The 18,544-nt window shown below is 38.8% G+C and overlaps 5 protein-coding genes across 6 annotated transcripts; 3 read left to right on the plus strand and 2 right to left on the minus strand.

Annotated features, from left to right (window-relative positions):
• Nucleotides 1-3,494: 3,494 nt before the first annotated feature.
• Nucleotides 3,495-5,980, minus strand: LOC5512427 (melanocortin receptor 5). The gene has a single exon (XM_032381852.2). It carries the CDS (start codon nt 5,560-5,562, stop codon nt 4,546-4,548), a length of 1,017 nt encoding a protein of 338 aa, XP_032237743.1. The 5' UTR covers nt 5,563-5,980; the 3' UTR covers nt 3,495-4,545.
• A 1,124-nt stretch (nt 5,981-7,104) lies between these two features.
• On the plus strand, nt 7,105-7,819 carry LOC125560641. Of its 2 annotated transcripts, XM_048722580.1 has the most exons (3): nt 7,105-7,427; nt 7,486-7,548; nt 7,586-7,664. In XM_048722580.1, exons 1-3 carry the CDS (start codon nt 7,105-7,107, stop codon nt 7,662-7,664), a joined length of 465 nt encoding a protein of 154 aa, XP_048578537.1. The 2 variants fall into 2 exon arrangements, with proteins under 2 accessions (XP_048578537.1, XP_048578536.1); XM_048722579.1 differs by having other exon boundaries at nt 7,486-7,819.
• A 170-nt stretch (nt 7,820-7,989) lies between these two features.
• Nucleotides 7,990-10,067, minus strand: LOC5512430. The gene has a single exon (XM_001632711.3). It carries the CDS (start codon nt 10,010-10,012, stop codon nt 8,282-8,284), a length of 1,731 nt encoding a protein of 576 aa, XP_001632761.2. The 5' UTR covers nt 10,013-10,067; the 3' UTR covers nt 7,990-8,281.
• Nucleotides 10,068-11,856: 1,789 nt separating this feature from the next.
• Nucleotides 11,857-12,645, plus strand: LOC116618327 (tigger transposable element-derived protein 6). The gene has a single exon (XM_032381855.2). The coding sequence runs from the start codon at nt 11,857-11,859 to the stop codon at nt 12,643-12,645; it is 789 nt and encodes a 262-aa protein (XP_032237746.2).
• A 760-nt stretch (nt 12,646-13,405) lies between these two features.
• On the plus strand, nt 13,406-17,716 carry LOC125560684 (protein crumbs homolog 1-like). The gene is made up of 4 exons (XM_048722833.1): nt 13,406-13,796; nt 16,199-16,313; nt 17,196-17,309; nt 17,561-17,716. The coding sequence occupies exons 1-4, from the start codon at nt 13,461-13,463 to the stop codon at nt 17,689-17,691; spliced, it is 696 nt and encodes a 231-aa protein (XP_048578790.1). The 5' UTR covers nt 13,406-13,460; the 3' UTR covers nt 17,692-17,716.
• Nucleotides 17,717-18,544: the final 828 nt, after the last annotated feature.

The raw sequence follows: 18,544 nt of genomic DNA on the forward strand, positions 1-18,544 counted from the left end.
AAGTGTGTCAGGTATTACAAAGTGTGTCAAGTATTACAAAGTGCGTCAGGTATTACAAAGTACGTCAAGTATTCCAAAGTGCGTCAGCTATTACAAATTGTGTCAGCTATTACAAAGTGCGTCACGTATTACAAAGTGCGTCAGGTATTCCAAAGTGCGTCGGGTATTACAAAGTGCGTCACGTATTACAAAGTGCGTCAGGTATTACAAAGTGCGTCAGGTATTACAAAGTGCGTCAGGTATTACAGATTGCGTCAGGTATTACAAAGTACGTCAGGTATTCCAAAGTGCGTCAGCTATTACAAATTGTGTCAGCTATTACAAAGTGCGTCAGGTATTACAAAATGCGTCAGGTATTACAGAGTGCGTCAGGTATTACAGAGTGCGTCAGGTATTACAGAGTGCGTCAGGTATTACAAAGTACGTCAGTTATTACAAAGTGCGTCACGTATTACAAAGTGCGTCACGTATTACAAAGTGCGTCACGTATTACAAAGTGCGTCATGTATTACAAAGTGCGTCAGGTCTTACAAAGTGCGTCAGGTATTCCAAGGTGCGTCAGGTATTACAAAGTGCGTCAGGTATTACAAAGTCTGCCAGGATTGACCAGGTACGTTAGGCATTAAAAAGTTCACCAGATATTAAAAAGGCCCTAGAAATTACATTCCCTAGTCAATACAAAGCATGTCAGCCAGATAACATGAATTGATCCAATCAATCTCATTTCAGGAGCCACGGATCCTGGTGCCAGCGGCAACGCCGACACAAGGGTGCGCGGGCTCATGGTACGAGATCGGGATTGGTCACACTGATGTCACAGGAAGACCGCATTATTTGCAGTAAAGCCCGGAAGCACGTTAACATTTACGCGCGAGACGTGTGCGTGCAGTTCTCAAACGTGTAGAAGCGCATTTAATAATCGATAGTTTTAAATTTTGTATTTTGAAAAGTCAACAGAGCAAAGATGTACATCGTCCACAAGCGTCTTGGAATTTTATTAAAAAAAAAAAGATGTTGACTTTTACCTTGGCAAAAACACAGAGTTACGTAATAAGTACTATTCCTGTAAACTCGAGGGAGAGATAAAATAAAACAGAAACACGTAGAGTAAACGCAGTTTACTTCATCGAAAATGTGCATTATACTTATGCAACACGTTTCTAGAGTAGGTAGGCATACTAAGGCAAAGTTTAAACACCATTCACCCGTATCAAATAAATGCAAATAAACGATGTCGATTCTTTCATCTTCATTTGAATGCACTTACAGTTGGGATAGTACATGGAAAGAACACGGCCTGGAAACATGAGAGGAACGGATAGGGTGAAGGCAGAAAGAACTGAAAAAAAAACAACAACACATCTGGATTGAGACTTGTAGTAAATGGCCTAAGAGTTATACTGTGAATATGTAAGCATTTTTTGTAACTACTTTCTAGAAATCTCATGATACATGGCTTAGAATGTTGTTGCAACTAGGTAAAGAAAACGAGAACCGATTTTGTTCTAGTTATCAGTAAAGTTCAAAGGATGAGATATCGTTTATGATGGCCCGTCTTATCAGATGTTAACTCCTTAAACGCAAAATTAAGAGTTCAAAGAAAGCGACTAAGAAGTATCTCCCGATAACTCACGCACAAATTATTCTTGATAAAAAATTATTCTGAATGTAATTCAAATTAAACATGTACTTCAATTTAACTGCTATGAATTGTTAAGCTAATTGCAAGCACAATTCAATTTTAACCTTGGAATTAAAACCAAAGAAAGATATACAAGCAGCAAAAATTTAATTTTGACCTTGGAATTGAAACCAAAGAAAAAAGGATACCAATAGCAGAATAACCAATTTGAGAAAAAAATGACAACGACAAAACAGGCAAAATTTAATTCTAACCCTTTTTAATGAACAAACTGCATGTGTCCATTATTTTCACTGTTTTCCTCTGCGTAGCCTAAATTGTCAGGTGCGTTGGAAAAGATAATTTCGCCACTTTTCTCTCAACAACAAATTAAAAGTTTTAATATGATCCAAAAAGGGCGAGCAGAAATTCCAATTGCCATTTGGGAGCTGTCGAGGGAGTAGAGGGAGCAAGCGACTGCAAAACCTTACCCTTGGCTGGAACTACTGCGCGACAAGAATAATGATTTGTTTTTGATATTGAGACATGCAGAAATGAAATGAAATATGGTATCCATAAAATGATATGTTATCTATAAACTTCATCAATAATTTTGATAGACATTTTTATGAGTTCTTTTTATACTCTTTTGAGAATGTTTGGATAGGTAAATATTAATTTTTGTGTTGAAGCGTTTTTTCATTAGCAACGACAATAAAAGTTTTTTGTGTTTGATTTGGAAACTTATTTCATAAAATAAATGAAACTCGATTATCTCCCCAAACATCGGCAGAGGTATCATGAAGGTGATAATTGGAAACCAAAAACGGATAAATATCTATTATTCACTATAAATAAGAGCGAAAAACTGCATCGAAATTATGTTTAAAAAAGAACAATATGGCAATATTTTTAAGGTATTGATCTACAGCATAGGTTTCTATTGTATAACTAAATCGAGAAGCAGTTTTTAATTTGGCGCTTTAATTTCCAATCCATCCCAAATAACTAAGTAAATATCGAAACCAGAAAGAAGGTCAAATACAATATGCATCTATCATCTCGGTTCCATAAAACACATAATTTGCACAATTCCGTATAAAAAGTTTTACACCTTGTTTTTTTTATCGCGGTTAAGTTTTAAAGAGAGCTCAATGTTTCCTTTTTTAAAAAAGGTGGTTGGTATTTCATTTACAGAAAATAGAAGAGATGGAAACAGGTGTCTCAAGTATGGATTAAATTCAACATTCTTATTGTACTCATTGCAAATATCAACATCATACACCTATTTCAAAAAAAAGTTGTCGGTACAAATGTCGAATGGCAAATGGTAAATCGCTACTAATTATTCGTAAAATTGAAAAGTGTTCAATAAAGTCCAGCAATGTCAGAGCCAAGCATTGGTAACCTTTAATGGATAATTATTTTGATTTATCCCTATCTTCGAGACGCATGGTTAATTTCGGTCGTAGAACCGCCATTTGACATTTGCACTGACAACCTTTATTGAAATAGGTGTACTTCACTAATTGTGATCACGATACTGCGGTCTTCAATATTTTACGAATTCTCGCCGACAATTTCCGACAGCCAAATCGCCTTGTGGCGTTTGTCATTCAAAATCCTTCAGAGCCTTTCCAAGGCTTCCATGAAGAGGCTAGAAGGATGGTTCCCATTCACGCCACCTCTTCTCAAGGCGCTGACCAACCAGAAAGCACCAATTGTAATTCCGTTAGTTTGAATGACAGGAGCCACAAAGTCGTTTATCAGTTAGAAAACGTCGACGAAAAATCACAGAATATGAAACATTGCTGTAACGCGCCTGTTTTGGTGGATGCAATGTTAATAGAAATAGATCATATCACACTAAATAGAATATAATGTTGCATTCGTACAAACATACGAAAAAAAGAAAATATTTATATCTATAAGTAGCAATATTTTCTATACTCAGAATACCATAAGAAGACCTCTTTTCCAGTGGTTCTCTCATTCAGAAGACCTTTTTTTTCCATTAATTCCCCCGTGGTCATTCCAGTGGGCGGATGTTTACAAGCAAATTTGATTGCTTGTTTACACAAAAAAATAACGTCTTCCATCTTGCAAAGTGAGAGACTAGAGAGCTAATCACTCTAACGACCTCGCACATCAAAATATCCATTGGGTATTTTTATAAAGCCGTCCGTTCTAAAGCATCAGGCCTCGAGCATTTTTATCTTGTCGAGTGCGCTCTTAGACAAATCGATCACAGCATTAGCAGAAGTCACATTTAATCTGGTTTGTCAGATGCGTTTTTTTCTCTGGTATTGACAGAGCCAACAAGTATGCTTCCGCGAGACATTTTGTTTTTATTGAAATGCTTTCAAGCAATGTGAATTTTGCATGAGCTGAGATAGCATGATATAAGAGCTAGACAAAAACCTGGTTTCCAGAAAACAATAATCCCGTTCTTTCACTTTTAAGTCAAGAGATAGATGAGAAAGAAAAGAAGTGTGGAGTTTGTCATTTATGTAGACATAGGCTCAATTATTCTGGATGTACAATGAAATGGCATTTTTATGAAACTGTGTATGAAAAAAATTAAAAGCTTTTGCGGGTATGACGAGAGCTGGTGAGGTACCTGCTTAAGTTATGATACAGGAAAGTTCTAATAATGGCATTCAGATGGCAGAGCTCTTTATTCCCGGCCATTTTGCCTGTCACAATGATTTCGCCGATGGCTTGCCTTTTTCGCGATTTATATCTGGCGAGGGCCCTATTTTACTATATCGTATCAAAAAGCGTAGATGAGATTATATGTTGCAGTCAAGTTGTTCTGTATTGAATATCCATCTAGACTCTGTCCAATAATTGACCATCCATCCATCCACAACACTGTCTTTTTCTTTCAGTTTCACCGAGTTTTGAGGTTTGTCATTACTTTATCAAATTCTAGTTTTAATTGTCAATGTGGATCCATTTTCCAGTCTCATTTCTTTAAGCTGGCAGCTAAGGTTTACTGAAAATGATCTAGGCCTTGCCTTCGCTCTAGGCCACCTACACGACATAATCTTGAAAATCTTGTAGAATGCACGTCTGTATGTTTTAAGTCTCCAGGCAAAAACATATGGGGTAACACTAGAGTTTGCCATGGCGAGATAATAGTTAAAATCCCTGGCCCAGTGGATGAAATAGCAGCTGCATTCACCACAGAAGCTGATTATATAGATGAGGGCTAGAGAAGGTAGGAAGCTAGCCATGAATACCCACAACATCACAAGAAACGCTGTTGTGACTTTCTTTTCGAAGGTAATAGTTCGCTTTTTCGCTTGATTTTCCTTGGAGGTGTCGTGGAAATCATCCCAGTTTTTTATTTGGGCTTTGAAGCTTTTGAAAACTTTCACATAAGTGAAAACAAGTACAGTGAATGCTGAAATAACTGCAGTATTGGCGAAGACGAATTGATACTTGAGGTATCCAACTTCGATATAAAGGATTGGAAATGAAAACGAGAACACCCATAAACAAAGAGAACCAAGTGCAGTTCGTTTCGGGTTCAATTTTGCTCGATATTTCATCGGGTGAGTAATGGCCAGGTAGCGATCAGCTGTCATAAAAGCCAAACTGAGAAGTGAAGCAGTACACGAAATAAAATAACAAATTCTTCGAGTGTTTCTTTTAACATCACTCTCGGGAATCCCGAAACCTTCCCGAATGTAGAAATCCACGGACATTGGCTCGACGATTATTCCGACCATAAAATCTGCCAGTGCTAGATTGGCGACAAGGAAGTTAAATGGAGATTGAAGGTTTTTGTTAGGATCAATCACCACTGCCAAAACAACCAATAGATTCCCAGCTATTGCAGAAATAGACAGTAGCATACAGATAGATGCAGACACAAAGCTCAACTCAGTCGGAGCTGAAATATTGATACAGGGATAAGCTCCTATAAGCGACATGTTCAACTGAGGACTGTAGACGATCGACAAAACGCTACACTGGTGAACGGAGCAATCGGTGCCGAAGATATACACCTCTCGAATGCACTGACCCGCGCGCGAGGCCTTTGGCCAGATTTAATTTTGTTCCTCATTCACACAACGGATGTTAACATAGTGGCTATACGTCACCGTCTTTTGCTACTAACCAATTAACTCATTGTACATTATTTTGCAATGTGGGTTTGTATTTGGGATTGTCTAAATTGTAAGTTGTGAGGCAGACGTCTCTCCAATCCGTTGGGAAGTGACGGAAGCGTAGGATAAATTGTTATATTCAGAAGGAACAGTTTTTTCTCATCTGTCGTGTACGATTGCTTTCAATATCACATCTCAAAATTGTAAAATCAACCACTTGAGAGATTGAGCCATATGCCGTTATTTGTCAGCGTTATTGAATAATATGCAGAAGATGCCATAAATATTTAATATCAGCGGTCATTATAAAAAATACTGTTAATGAAAGTTTTGGTGTGATGATTTTTTGCGCAAATTTTTGGCCAGCTTTTCGTTTTCGCAATCTTCACTTATTATTTACATTCAAAAATAGAATATAATTTATGTAATGAGGTCTCGAAATGGCCATCTAAAAACGACGGTTTTTACCTCCATACCTTATTTCACTCAAAGGTATCGCAAAGGCTTTTCCAAAAAAGCCGATAGAAATGGATGCTTCATCGTACTTTGTATTTTGCTAAGGATGACAAAATGGTTCCGCGTTAACCAAAAATATGGCCTCGTACAATATCCTCAGTGATAAAATTCGCGCATTGAAATAAAATAATAATAATAACAATAATAATGCAGCGCGAGAACATCTCTCATTACAAACTTCCAAACTTTATTTCTCTACGAATTGTTTTACTACCATTGGACTTCCATTGCTGAAGAGCGTTTCCATTTTTTGATCATCTGGTCGTCAGCACTACGGGTTGTGAGCGAGTGCGCACAATTTTTGTAGCTGGCAAGTAATAATATCAAAAAGTTATCTTAGGATAATAGCCTTCATACCGCGAAGCACCAGCATCGTTTAGTAAGCCTTTTATAAAAACTCATTTCTTATTCAATAGCCATTTATCAAATCCGGTGAACGGATCTGATCACAAATTGGATTTAACTTTCATATGCCGCTCTTTTACAAAATGGCTATTGTTAGATCGCCAAAAGGCAATAGCTTGTTTATTAAACAGTACATTTTAAAGATGATCAAAATTATTAGATAATTACGGTGACGTCGTTGCCCTGGGTACCCAAAGGTGGACTTATATACGATATCAAAATAAAGACCACATGTAACCATGCTTTAAGGCAAACAGAAATAGTATATTTTTCTATTATTTTTTTAGAAAAAGTATAAAGAAGAACTTGTGTTGAGTTAAAGAGGGAAACTAAATGCAAGCATTTGATTGGCGAGCCAATGCGCGAGCCATGCATTGGGCAAACTCCGTACCAAAGTTTTACAACATCAGGACATTTGCCTGTCAACAAAGCTGAAGGTTTATAATGCTATCGCCCTCCCGTCACTACTATACGGCTGCGAGACTTGGACCCTGTACCGTTGACAAGAAGCTGGACCAATTCCACACACGCTCTCTGCGGGCAATCATGCGCATACGCTGGCAGGACCGCATTACAAACATCGAAGTCCTAGACAGAGCTGACACCACAAGCATTGAAGCCAAGATACTCCAAGCCCAGCTTCGTTGGTCTGGCCACGTCATTCGCATGGAGGAGTCAAGAATTCCACGGCAGGTGTTTTACAGTGAGCTAGCGTCTGGTTACCGCAAGAAGGGTCGCCCAAAGAAGAGGTACAAAGACAACCTCAAATCCAACCTCAAATAGACAAGTCTCCTGCCTCGACAGCTCGAGGCGGCGGCGTCCAATAGAACCTGCTGGCGTGCCCTCACAAGTAATGCGGTGCAGTCCTTTGGGGGTGACCGTCGTAGTCGCCTTACGGCTGCACGTGACCGGCGTCACCGAGCTGCTTCTGCCTCTGTCCCGACAACTGGCGTCCCATGCCCCATCTGCAACCGCATCTGTGCATCGGACTTTGGTCTGCGTAGCCACATGCGTGTCCACAAATAAGATGAGATTCAACGTATCGTCTTCCTCGGCTCGAGAGACAACCAGGATGATGATGATGATTGTTAGATCGCCAAAAGGCACTAGCTTGTTTATTAAACAGTACATTTTAAAGATGATCAAAATTATTAGATAATTACGGTGACCTCGTTGCCCTGGGTACCCAAAGGTGGACTTATATACGATATCAAAATAAAGACCACATGTAACCATGCTTTAAGGCAAACAGAAATAGTATATGTTTCTATTATTTTCTTAGAAAAAGTATAAAGAAGAACTTGTGTTGAGTTAAAGAGGGAAACTAAATGCAAGCATTTGATTGGCCATGATAGTGCTATCAATTACATATCAGTACAACCCCACTTATTAAAGAAACAGCAACAAGTGCTGTAGTTTCACTTTGATGACAGTTGAACAAAGGGACATTTTTTGTGAGTTTTCAAGGATACATAGAATAATAAACTCCAATTTCAAAGTGTGATCCTATGGGAATCATGTATACAATTGAATTATAAAGCATAAGACATATCTCAATATGACATCTCAATACCTTCGTTTTTACCAGAGAATACTTGTCCATCTGTCTCAAATAAATTTATCATTCCTTGAGCTTTTTCACAGCAGTTATAAGGGCTTTCTTCAAGAATGTCTCACATCTCTCCGTTATCCCCAGCAGAAGTTGTCTGTGACCTGCAGCAAGCTGTTTATTTTTATTAATCACCTCCAGTAGCATCTTTGAAAACTTTAATGATTTAGAGAACCTTGCAGACTGGTTATCCAAGGTTTGAAGAAAAGAGCTATACAGCCCTTCCTCAAAGACTGGTTTTGACTCTAAAATCGCCTGAATAACGGTGAGGATTTCTTCCGACCAATTATATTTGGTATTTGGTGCACCTTCTTTTACAATGAAAGAAAGAAGATGTTGTGAGCTGACTGAGCAAAAGGCATCCTTTAATATTCGGCATATAGTTTCTGCTTGAAAGGTATTGAAACTAGGGTCTTTTATCAGGGGCGCAAAAACCGCCTCACAGAGTGGCTTGGGGTTTTTCTTAGCAAATGATATTACTGCAGTTATGAGAATCCTGGAGGCTGCTTGGTTTAGCTGTCTTAGCTGGGGTAGAATGCAACATCTTGCAAATGTACAAGTATTTGCAAAGCTTGGTTCCGACGGGAGAGACAAAAACATCTGACAGAGAATACAAAACACCTGTTCATTGATACACTCAATGTATGCATATCTACAAATAGTTTCCAATTTATCAGTTGGCAGCTCTAGAAAGGATTCCAAAGCATTCAATTCTTCATTGGCGCCAGTGTTGCCAGCATCAGACAATGTCAAGCACAGCTGTTTGAGAGCCTCTCCCTTCTCTTTGATGAAAGGTTCTACAGGGTCTGATGTAGTGTTCTCATCGATATCTAGAATTTCTGCATCATCTGGAGCAATCTTGATGATATCAGCTTTTGCGTCATCAAGTTTACGCTTTTTTATTGGGATTTCTGCATCAATAGCTTTTGTAACAGTTTTAGGTGAGTTTGATGTTGGTGACAGCAACTCAGATTCCTTGCTTTCAGAAGCATTTTCTCCATCATCTATCCTTGCATGTCTTATAGTATCACATGATTGAAAATCTGTTTGTATCTGGTCAATATAGTCTGCATTACTACTACTGCTAGCTGACAGAAGCGGTAATTTCGTATAGGATTCAATATCATCAATAGAAACTAAGTGAATATCCGCCATTTTATCAACACTGTCTCTGGTTTCGCGTATTCTATCACACAATTTATCAAGCTTACTTCGACTATGCTCCGTTGTAATTTGAGTAAAATAAACAGTATCTAGGATGCCTTTCTTTTGTTGCTCAGCTTGCTCGATCTTTACCCGAAGAACTCTTAATAATGTAGAGGTCCATATGTGTAAATCCTTCTCATTTACTAACAATTCCTCTACGAATGTCTTCAAAAATTCAGATGGAATTTTCTCAATGTTTTCTGTTATAAACGATAGCACATTTCGTTGTAGGTTCAGCGGGAGCAAGAAAAGCTTTGGTTTGAAGTTGATCTCATTATCCAAGACGACTGGATACTCTTGTTTTAAGTGCTTGAGAAAATCGCTCCAGAATGGTGGGATTTTGTCTTCGTACTTTGCAGCAGATATTTTCATCTCGAGCCAGAAAGCGGCGTTTGAGATCGGCTCAATATTTGAGTTTAACGCTCCGAAAACGCCTTGCCATTCTGTTGGGTAAGACGCAAGAAGTGATGATAAGAATTCAGATGAAGGAAAATCCGTTGTTCCTTTCTCTTTCGATAAATTCGAAACAGAAGCCATTCAGACCATCAAGTCAAATTTTGCCGCCATCTTGAGATATAGATAGCACAGTTGAGCCCCCGAAGTACGGCCAGCTGTATCTTTAGCACAGGGATCCCACGGGCCACAGGGAGCGGTTTTTAGCTACTAGGGACGGGAAGGGAGAAGCCATTTGATAAACCTTTGAACCTTTTTAAAATCTGCTATTCCGTAGGGTGTCTCAAGCTGCCAATACTTAGATGCTGCATTTTCGCTATAAAAACAACGCATTAACTTATTACTTGGTGTAACTAACCCAAATCTTTCATGGGACAAGCATAGCGTAGAGGTCGTCACGAAAGCATCCAAACGCATATTTTTTTCTGATTCAGCTGAAACGCGCTTTTTTACTCAATTCAGATACCGTTAGATTCTATATCACCTGCAATAGGTCTGTCTGCAATTACGCAGTGCCGGTATTTCACTCGTTCTTGCCCGAATAAATAATAACAAAAACAATATCAATAACAATGACAATAACAATGACAATGGCAATGACAATGACAATTAAGTCCCGATTTTTTTGCCACTTAAATTCAGTTAATGCATGATACCTCCATTAAGCGGACACCTCTATTAAGCGGACGCGGACACATTCCACGGTCCTGTCTTAAACAATCTCTGTATTTTTTACCTCTATTCAGAGGATACCGTGGTTACCTTTCTCGAGAATGCTTATAATAATTTCATGTAACCGGCCAAACGACATTAACGACATTAACGATACACTTTGCTTAGAAACTTTATTTTACAAAAAGTAAGCAAAATACGCTGAGACTTGTACAGCTCGAAGTGATGAAAAAATGGTCATTAATGCTGCTTGGTTCTTGAAAATAAACATGGCTGGAATCTCGAGGCCGCAACCGCCGCCTCTGTTTACACGCTTGCCAGTTATTTTAACTCACGCCGCGTTAGTTGATCGCTTCAAATATCTAGATAACCAAAGGGCCATAAGTCTTGGTGCATGCCCAACAACCTCCATATCTCTTGTCTCATTTGGTGAGAATAAGGTTTGTTTTTGCGACTTCTACCCCGCCGGGATCTTTTTGATTTTTTACGGACCACTGCTACAGCATTTGAATCTTCTTTGTTAAAAGGTTCACGTTTCAAATCGTACTCTTCGTCGATACTTGGCTCCCATATTTCTTTGTATTCGTGATACCCTCGGATGAATGACGGTACTTAAAACTCTTCATTATACATATTAGAGGGGATTTAAGATTACTGTACTCTGTCAAAGAAATACACTAACGTGCTTCAACAAACGACGTGTGTTGTCTTCATGGATCGCCCCCCTCACGCGGTTCCTGGCATTGTATTTATAGCAACAATAATGCCGCGTGCTATCTGAGCTGTCAAAAAGGTGTTTGCAAAATTCCCAACGCTGGATGGAATTTCATGTGAGGTCTAACTTGTTATTTCTAGCCATGGATAAGCAAAAATCGAACATGCATTTACTTGAATAGAAAAATTGGACATAGCAAACTTAAGAGAATCAGAACGGGAAAGTATGCCAATGTAAACGATGCTGTTTGGTATTGGTATCAAATGTGCCGTAACTCTAACATACCCATCTCTGGTACTATGATACAAGGGGAAGCGATGATCATTGCTGAAAGACTAGGTTTGAATGAATTCACAGGATCAAATGAATGGCTTGAGAAATTCAAGAGACAGCACAACATCGGTCAGATGGCGGTGTCAGGAGAGGAAGCTGGAGTGAACCCAGAGACGGTAGAAAGCTGGAAAGAAAGGGCCAGAGAAATCACTAGAGGGTGGGATGCTAAGAACGTTTGGAATATGAACGAAACTGAAATGAACTAGGCATGCGTTGTAGTGGCGGGAAAAAGTCAAAACAAAGGAACACTTGGGCACAAAGAGTTAATGCAGCGGGAGAGAAGGAACTTCCAATAGTTATAGGTCGGTCTGAGAACCCGCGCTGTTTTAAGAATCTACCGAACAAGCAGTATCCCTATACATGCAGGTATTTTGCAAACGACAAAGCATGGATAAGAACTGAAATTATGCAGGAAGTTCTGGCCAAGTTGAATCGGCGACTGAAGAGGGAAAATCGAAATATCATGCTGTTTATGGACAATGCCCCATGTCACCCGCCCTCATTGAAAAATACCTATTCCAATATCAAGATAATCTTTTTTCCGAAGAATACGACCTCGAAGACCCAGCCTTTAGATTCCGGCATTATTGCAAATTGGAAGATCCATTACAAAAAGCGAATGCTTCGATTTATCTGTAGCAAAGTTTCAGCTACAATAACTGCGACGGACATTGTGAAGTCAATCGACGTGCTCATGTCAATAGAGTGGGGTAAGCAGGCGTGGGTTGAAGTACAGGAAAGCTATATCATTAAGTGCTTTAAGAGCACTGGTCTTTACCCTGATACTGAACCTGTAGACGACGACCCGTTTGAGGGAGAAAACCTTGTACAGCATGAACAAATCGACACCATGTTAGCAACGCTAAGTGCTCCCTGCACCGCACAGGAATTTTTAGATATTGATGCTAACGAGCCAACTTGTCAGCTAGCTTTAGATCCAACCCGTGCAGACTGGAGAGACCAGGCCAGGGAGATCTATTTGATCAGGACGATATGACTTAGGGGGAAGATGAAACAAATAGTGATGACAATGAACCCGACGTACAGATAGTAGGGACAAAGGAGACGATCCTGACATTAGCAGAAGGTACATTGCATGGTGAACGTCTTCGTCAATTCGCCCAAGACAAAGGGCACGAGGAACTGTCTCTTCTTTTTGTTCGCGCAAATGAAATTCTGTATTCTTTACAATTAGCAGGACAAAAGAAGCAAACTACGGTAGATAGTTTTTTTTAAATAGGGATCGCAGTCTCTACCTTTTGACTTCATGATTTGTAACTTCGTGTACACTTCGCCATTGTTTTGTTTCAGGTGTTATACAGTACACCAAATGCTGTAGACAATCGCGTCTCAAGCAATATGAAAATTGCGCAAAAAATGTACGGAGACTGCTAGTTATGAACTCTAAGGTAGTTAAAGTCGATAAAAAATGTGTTTACTCTCGAATTTGATCGAAAAAAGTCGACCTCCATTAAGGGTGTTCGTTATATAGAGGTTCCACTGTATATATACAGTGTATATATATATATATATATATATATATATATATATATATATATATATATATATATATATATATATATATCCAATGCCATAATGTAAATAGTACAAACATAGCTCGCAACGCAAATAAGTTTTCCACTTATTCTTTTTTAAATGGTATATTTAATTTATAGTTACATTCTTATCATTATTACCCGTATACACAAGTCAGCCTAGTGGCTGTCATGCCATTGTCACGCTGAGAAACTGCACCTTATAACGCATGCCCATGCTGAAGTGTTTTCATTGTTTTGTTAACTTCTGGTCAGGATGAACGGACTTGCATGGATTTCCTTCGTTCTTTCAATGACCACCCTCATTTGTCAACTATTCATTGGAAAAATGTCGCAAGGCTCCCCTTCAGTTCGTTCATTTCAGCGTGAACCAGAAAGTTATTTAAACTCAACAAACAAAACGGCTTTTTTAGTTGATAAATTAAGCCAATGTTTGTTAAAATCTTTAAAAACAAAACCAGCAAGATCGTTTAACTTGGCAATTGAACGTAACGCAGATGGAAAGTATCTCTGTGAGGTTTTATTCTCGGACAGGTTCCTTGAAAGGGAGAAGTATGTACCAAGCAAGACGTTCGACCACTACGAAACCCCGGTGAGTAATGATGTCTTCTTAGACGGAGAAGGAGTTTTCGATATATCACATTCAGTTCGAGATCACGGCCATTCACTATATTCCTACTTTATCCGCTTTCCTAGGTGATAGATGACAGACAACTTTAAGTAGTACAACCAGCTCCAACCTACAAACTACAAACATTTTGAATGAGGTTTTCCCTGAAATTAGAGTTCGGATTTTTTTTTTTTCGACTCTAGTCTAGCCTTAAGAGAATAACTTAATACCAGAATTCGAAAGTCTTTTTCCATCAGCTTTTAAAAGTACAAAATTAATAAAAAAAAAGGCTATAATAGCTCTCGTTTCTTGGTTTTCTATGCATTTTCTAGCGTCTTACGTAAGTAAACTAGCTTCCATGTAAATTGTTAAAAACAAAGAAGAGAAAATGTAAAAAAAAAAACTAGAAATAATAGGATTGATAATTAGGACGTACTCCTCGCTACAAAAAGGGTGTGTGAAATCGAGCTCGATGTAAATGGTAGCTTTACTAACAATTAAAAAGAAGAAAAGAAAAGATAGAAAAAACTGAAAAATAAGGAAAAAAAAGTTGTTTTGTAAAAGCTAGTTCATGAATAATTCAAACTTTCCGTAAATTGATCAAAATAGTTCTGAATTATTATTTCAATGTTATTTCCATAGTGTCTCCTGATCTCAAATTGCGTGATCAAGATGTTGAAACAAATTTCATTTTAGGTGTAGTAAGTGTAACAATTTTACACGAAAAAAGGTTCAATGAATTAACAAACAAGAAACAGAGTTCCGTAAAATACTTTATTCCGTGCGCCCCCTGTTATTTAAACATTAATATCTCATCAGGGAATCGATAACAAAACAAGTTATAATCTTTTGCGAAAAATAACATAAGTCAATTATACCGTTTTGGGAACGCTGCCTCTAAAAGCGTTACCAGTTTACCGGGGGGCCGACGGATTCAACCGACAAGAGATGCATTTAACTTCGGCATGGATAACCGTCAGCACCGCTTAGCTTATTTCGACTAAAACGCAAAATGTTTAGGAAACAGTTGTTTAAAACTCATATCTTGCCTATATACAATTAAGGACCAAAAAGCCCAAAGCGTTTCATTTGAGAATCTGGGAATTTTCTTTTTCTGGAAATAGTTCAAAGCAGAGTTGGAATTTTCTTCTTTCTGTCTAATAAAAAAAGTGTCCGGATTGAGTAATTATAAATGGTTTAACATAGTCCCATAGACCTGAGATTGTTGTACGCGGCGTTTTTGTCGTCTTGGTGTGGCCGCTAGAATATGGGTGCTTATGCTTACACTGTAATGATATCAGTTATAATAATCTGTTAGATATTAATCACGCTCAGGTCTACATGTAATGCGAACCATAATCTCTCTCTCTCTCTCTCTCTCTCTCTCTCTCTCTCTCTCTCTCTCTCTCTCTCTCTCTCTCTCTCTCTCTCTCTCTCTCTCTCTCTCTCTCTCTCTCTCTCTCTCTCTCTCTCTCTCTCTCTCTCTCTCTCTCTCTCTCTCTCGCCAACACAAGCGCTCAGCGAGAACGATATGTACAGCCTCATTTTATCCATATATTGTATACTTGATTAAATACTGAAACGAAACCATTACATATACGGAAATCCGCTTTCTGAGTTTGAGCTCAGGCGACATCCAGACAAACAACCAACGAGCGAGCTCATTTTGTCGCTAAGGGTTGATAGAGATATATAGCGATTCATAGAACAGGGCGGTCTTTAGTGAGACTTTGCAAAGAGGTTCTCAAAAGTTTGCATCGATTTTGTTGTTAAAGGTAGAGATGGCATTTTTAACCATTTGCGCACGAAGCGCACTGAAATTTTAATAAATCTTGATACAAAACGGACATTTTGATGTCATTTAAAGTAAGCCATCCTCCTTTTATGCGAAAATATAATTCTGACCCCCTATCTTGGCAACATTTTAACTTGATATTAACTTGATGTTTCTTGATATACGAAGGATTTTTTCAACCAACGCGTTTCAAGTGGAAAATATGCAACCGACAACAAATTTATTGAACAGTTTAAAATCCCGTGCAACAAAATTATTGAACAGTTTAAAATCCCGTGCAAAATACTAGGTTATCCCCCGCATTCTTATAAATAGCGCTTAAGAATTTGAAACCACTAACCACCCCTCCCCCCTAAAACCACTACCCACCCCTCCCCCCTAAAACCATAACCCAAACTCCCCCCTTCAACTTTCGTCCCTCCCACTTATGGGACAACTCCGCCGCCCCTGCCAGGAGAATCTTATCAGAGTCTAGCAAATTTAAAACTCGAGTAATAAGTTTCTTAAAAAAGTATTAACTAATCTTAAAGTTAACTAATAAAAAAAGCAATGACAACAAAATAACAAGAAAACATCATTTTGCTTTCAGAGCGAATGCTTTAAAAAACCATGTCAACATGGAGGGATATGCAAGGCTCTTTTTGAAAAGAACGACTACGAGTGCATTTGTCTGCAGGGACATACCGGCAAGCGCTGCGAGAAAGGTGAGAGTGAAGACAAGTTTGAATTGCTAATTAACAGTCGCACTTTGCTATTTTTGCGTTTTAATTTTGTTGTGGAGCTCAATGAAAACATTATCAGGTGGCCGGGGGGGGGGGGGGGGGGGGGGTATGCATAGGTATCAAATGGGAAAAGCATAGTATCTGAAAATGCATTAATAAGAAATGACCACCCTGTGCCCCCCTCCCCTCCCCCCATCCCTGTGTACGCGCCTGAGGTGTGATCATCAACAACAGACATTTTTCGTTCTCGGAACTACAACTTTGAAACTTTGGCGATTTTCAGATTTTAAAAAAATTAAATACAGTAGGTTTTATATCAGATTTTTCCCCATGTCAAAAAAAGACTTTTCGGTAAACACGGAATAGAAAGTGGTGTATTCGGGAACACACTTCTTTTTCAACTCACATTGATGTGCATCCGCATCTTTGTGAAATTGTTACTAAAAAAAATTCGCCCGCCCCTCCACATTCATGTTACTCGCCGAGTTCCGCCGCTGTCCGCGAATAAGGCATCCAGGCCCGTACCCAGGTGGGGGGGGGGGGGGTGCAGGAGGGGCGAACGCACCCTCTTCAAGGGCATACAACGAGATATATGAAATGCGATGAACAAATGCAATGAACTAAAACAAGACATAAGTGGAGCTTCAGATTGGACACTTACCTGTTGTCTGGGAGCTCCCGGGGATCCGTCCGATTCTGTGAATTCCATTTCTTCTGTAACTTCTGCGGAACAGATCCTTTTTGTGCCCTTGAATCTATCTTGGAGGAGATATAATTGTGCTCGCGAGCAATTCACTTAACTTGCATATTAGTGATCAAAACATATAACAATTTTGGAAAGATAACGACTTTCTTCCATTTTAGAAATCAATAAGTGTGAGAGTAGTCCGTGTAAAAATGGAGGAAACTGCACTGATCAAGTCAACAATTATATATGCACCTGTCAGCCAGGATATACAGGGAGAAACTGCGAAAAAGGTGTGAAAATGTTTTTCTATTTAAAATCAATGAAAGTCTCATAACTGCTCTAAATTTATACTTTCTTAATTAATTCTAAAGATATTTGAGTAGTTTTTTTTTCTTTTTAGGGCGTTTAGAAATAGTTTTTGGTAATCCGGTGTAAATGTGATGGGTTTTTTTATTGTTGGTTCCTCTTGGCGCAATGCTCTAAACTATCATGCTTTACTTTTGTTTGGATAACTTTTAATAACTTTGTCGTTACTTTGCAGACATTCCTGAGATGTTGAAGCAAGGGGAATTAAATGTATGCGATCGTAGGGACAGGTTAGTGTCAGAGGCGGATCAAAGGGTTGGCCGAGCTGGCTTCGCTCCCCCCCTTATTTTAATATATATTGGTTGAAATTATCAAAGCATTGAAAGATATCAAGGAAGAAAACTGAATTTGGCCCCCCTCATTTGAAATAATAATAATAATAATAATCGTTTATTCATACTTTGTAGCATAAGCTAAATTACAGTATGTCGGCCGATGCACACTACACTTAACAATGTATAAATATATACTGGCATAACTACTGGAAACGAATTGTGATAAAGTTATTATACCTTTCAGTTACACCAACTCTTGTTTCTCCCCCTCCCCCCCCCCTTGTCACCTCTGGATCCACCCCGGGTACACTAGGTAGCCAACTGAGGTTGAGTCTCGGTTAACTGTACCCAGGTTGGCCCTGGTTGACTTTTCGTGCGGTTACACACGCTCAATCTAACTTAGTTGAGTTACAAACAGTGAAGAATAGAGTGTCCTTGTGTCACGGGTTACTCATCACTGATCATCATTCAAATACTTTGGCGGGATTTATTCTAGCTTGTTTTCAACATTGAACGCTGTTGTAAAGACTATATACAAGTTATTGAGCATACATTGAGTAACAATTTGTTTTCAAATATGGATTAAACAAATTTATGTTTGAAAACACGACACTAGCATTACCATCATAAGTCGAAGAATCGTTACGAAAAGCGACTTGGTTTAAGCAGAACACGCAATTTAACACCAGGCCTGTACCCAGGATTTTTCTTGGAGCGAACGCACCCCCTGCACCCCCCTGGATACGGGCCTTAACACCATTACACGTTATTATCTTTCCGCGCTTATTACTGCAACCTTTTGTTCGCCGGACTCTACTGCAGTAGAATTTCCTTCGTTCTCGATGACTTCTACTGACGTTTCCGGTCGCGGTTAACCTAAAAAA

The sequence above is a fragment of the Nematostella vectensis genome, chromosome 15, assembly GCF_932526225.1.
Source record: "Nematostella vectensis chromosome 15, jaNemVect1.1, whole genome shotgun sequence".
Classification (NCBI taxonomy): Eukaryota; Metazoa; Cnidaria; class Anthozoa; order Actiniaria; family Edwardsiidae; genus Nematostella; species Nematostella vectensis.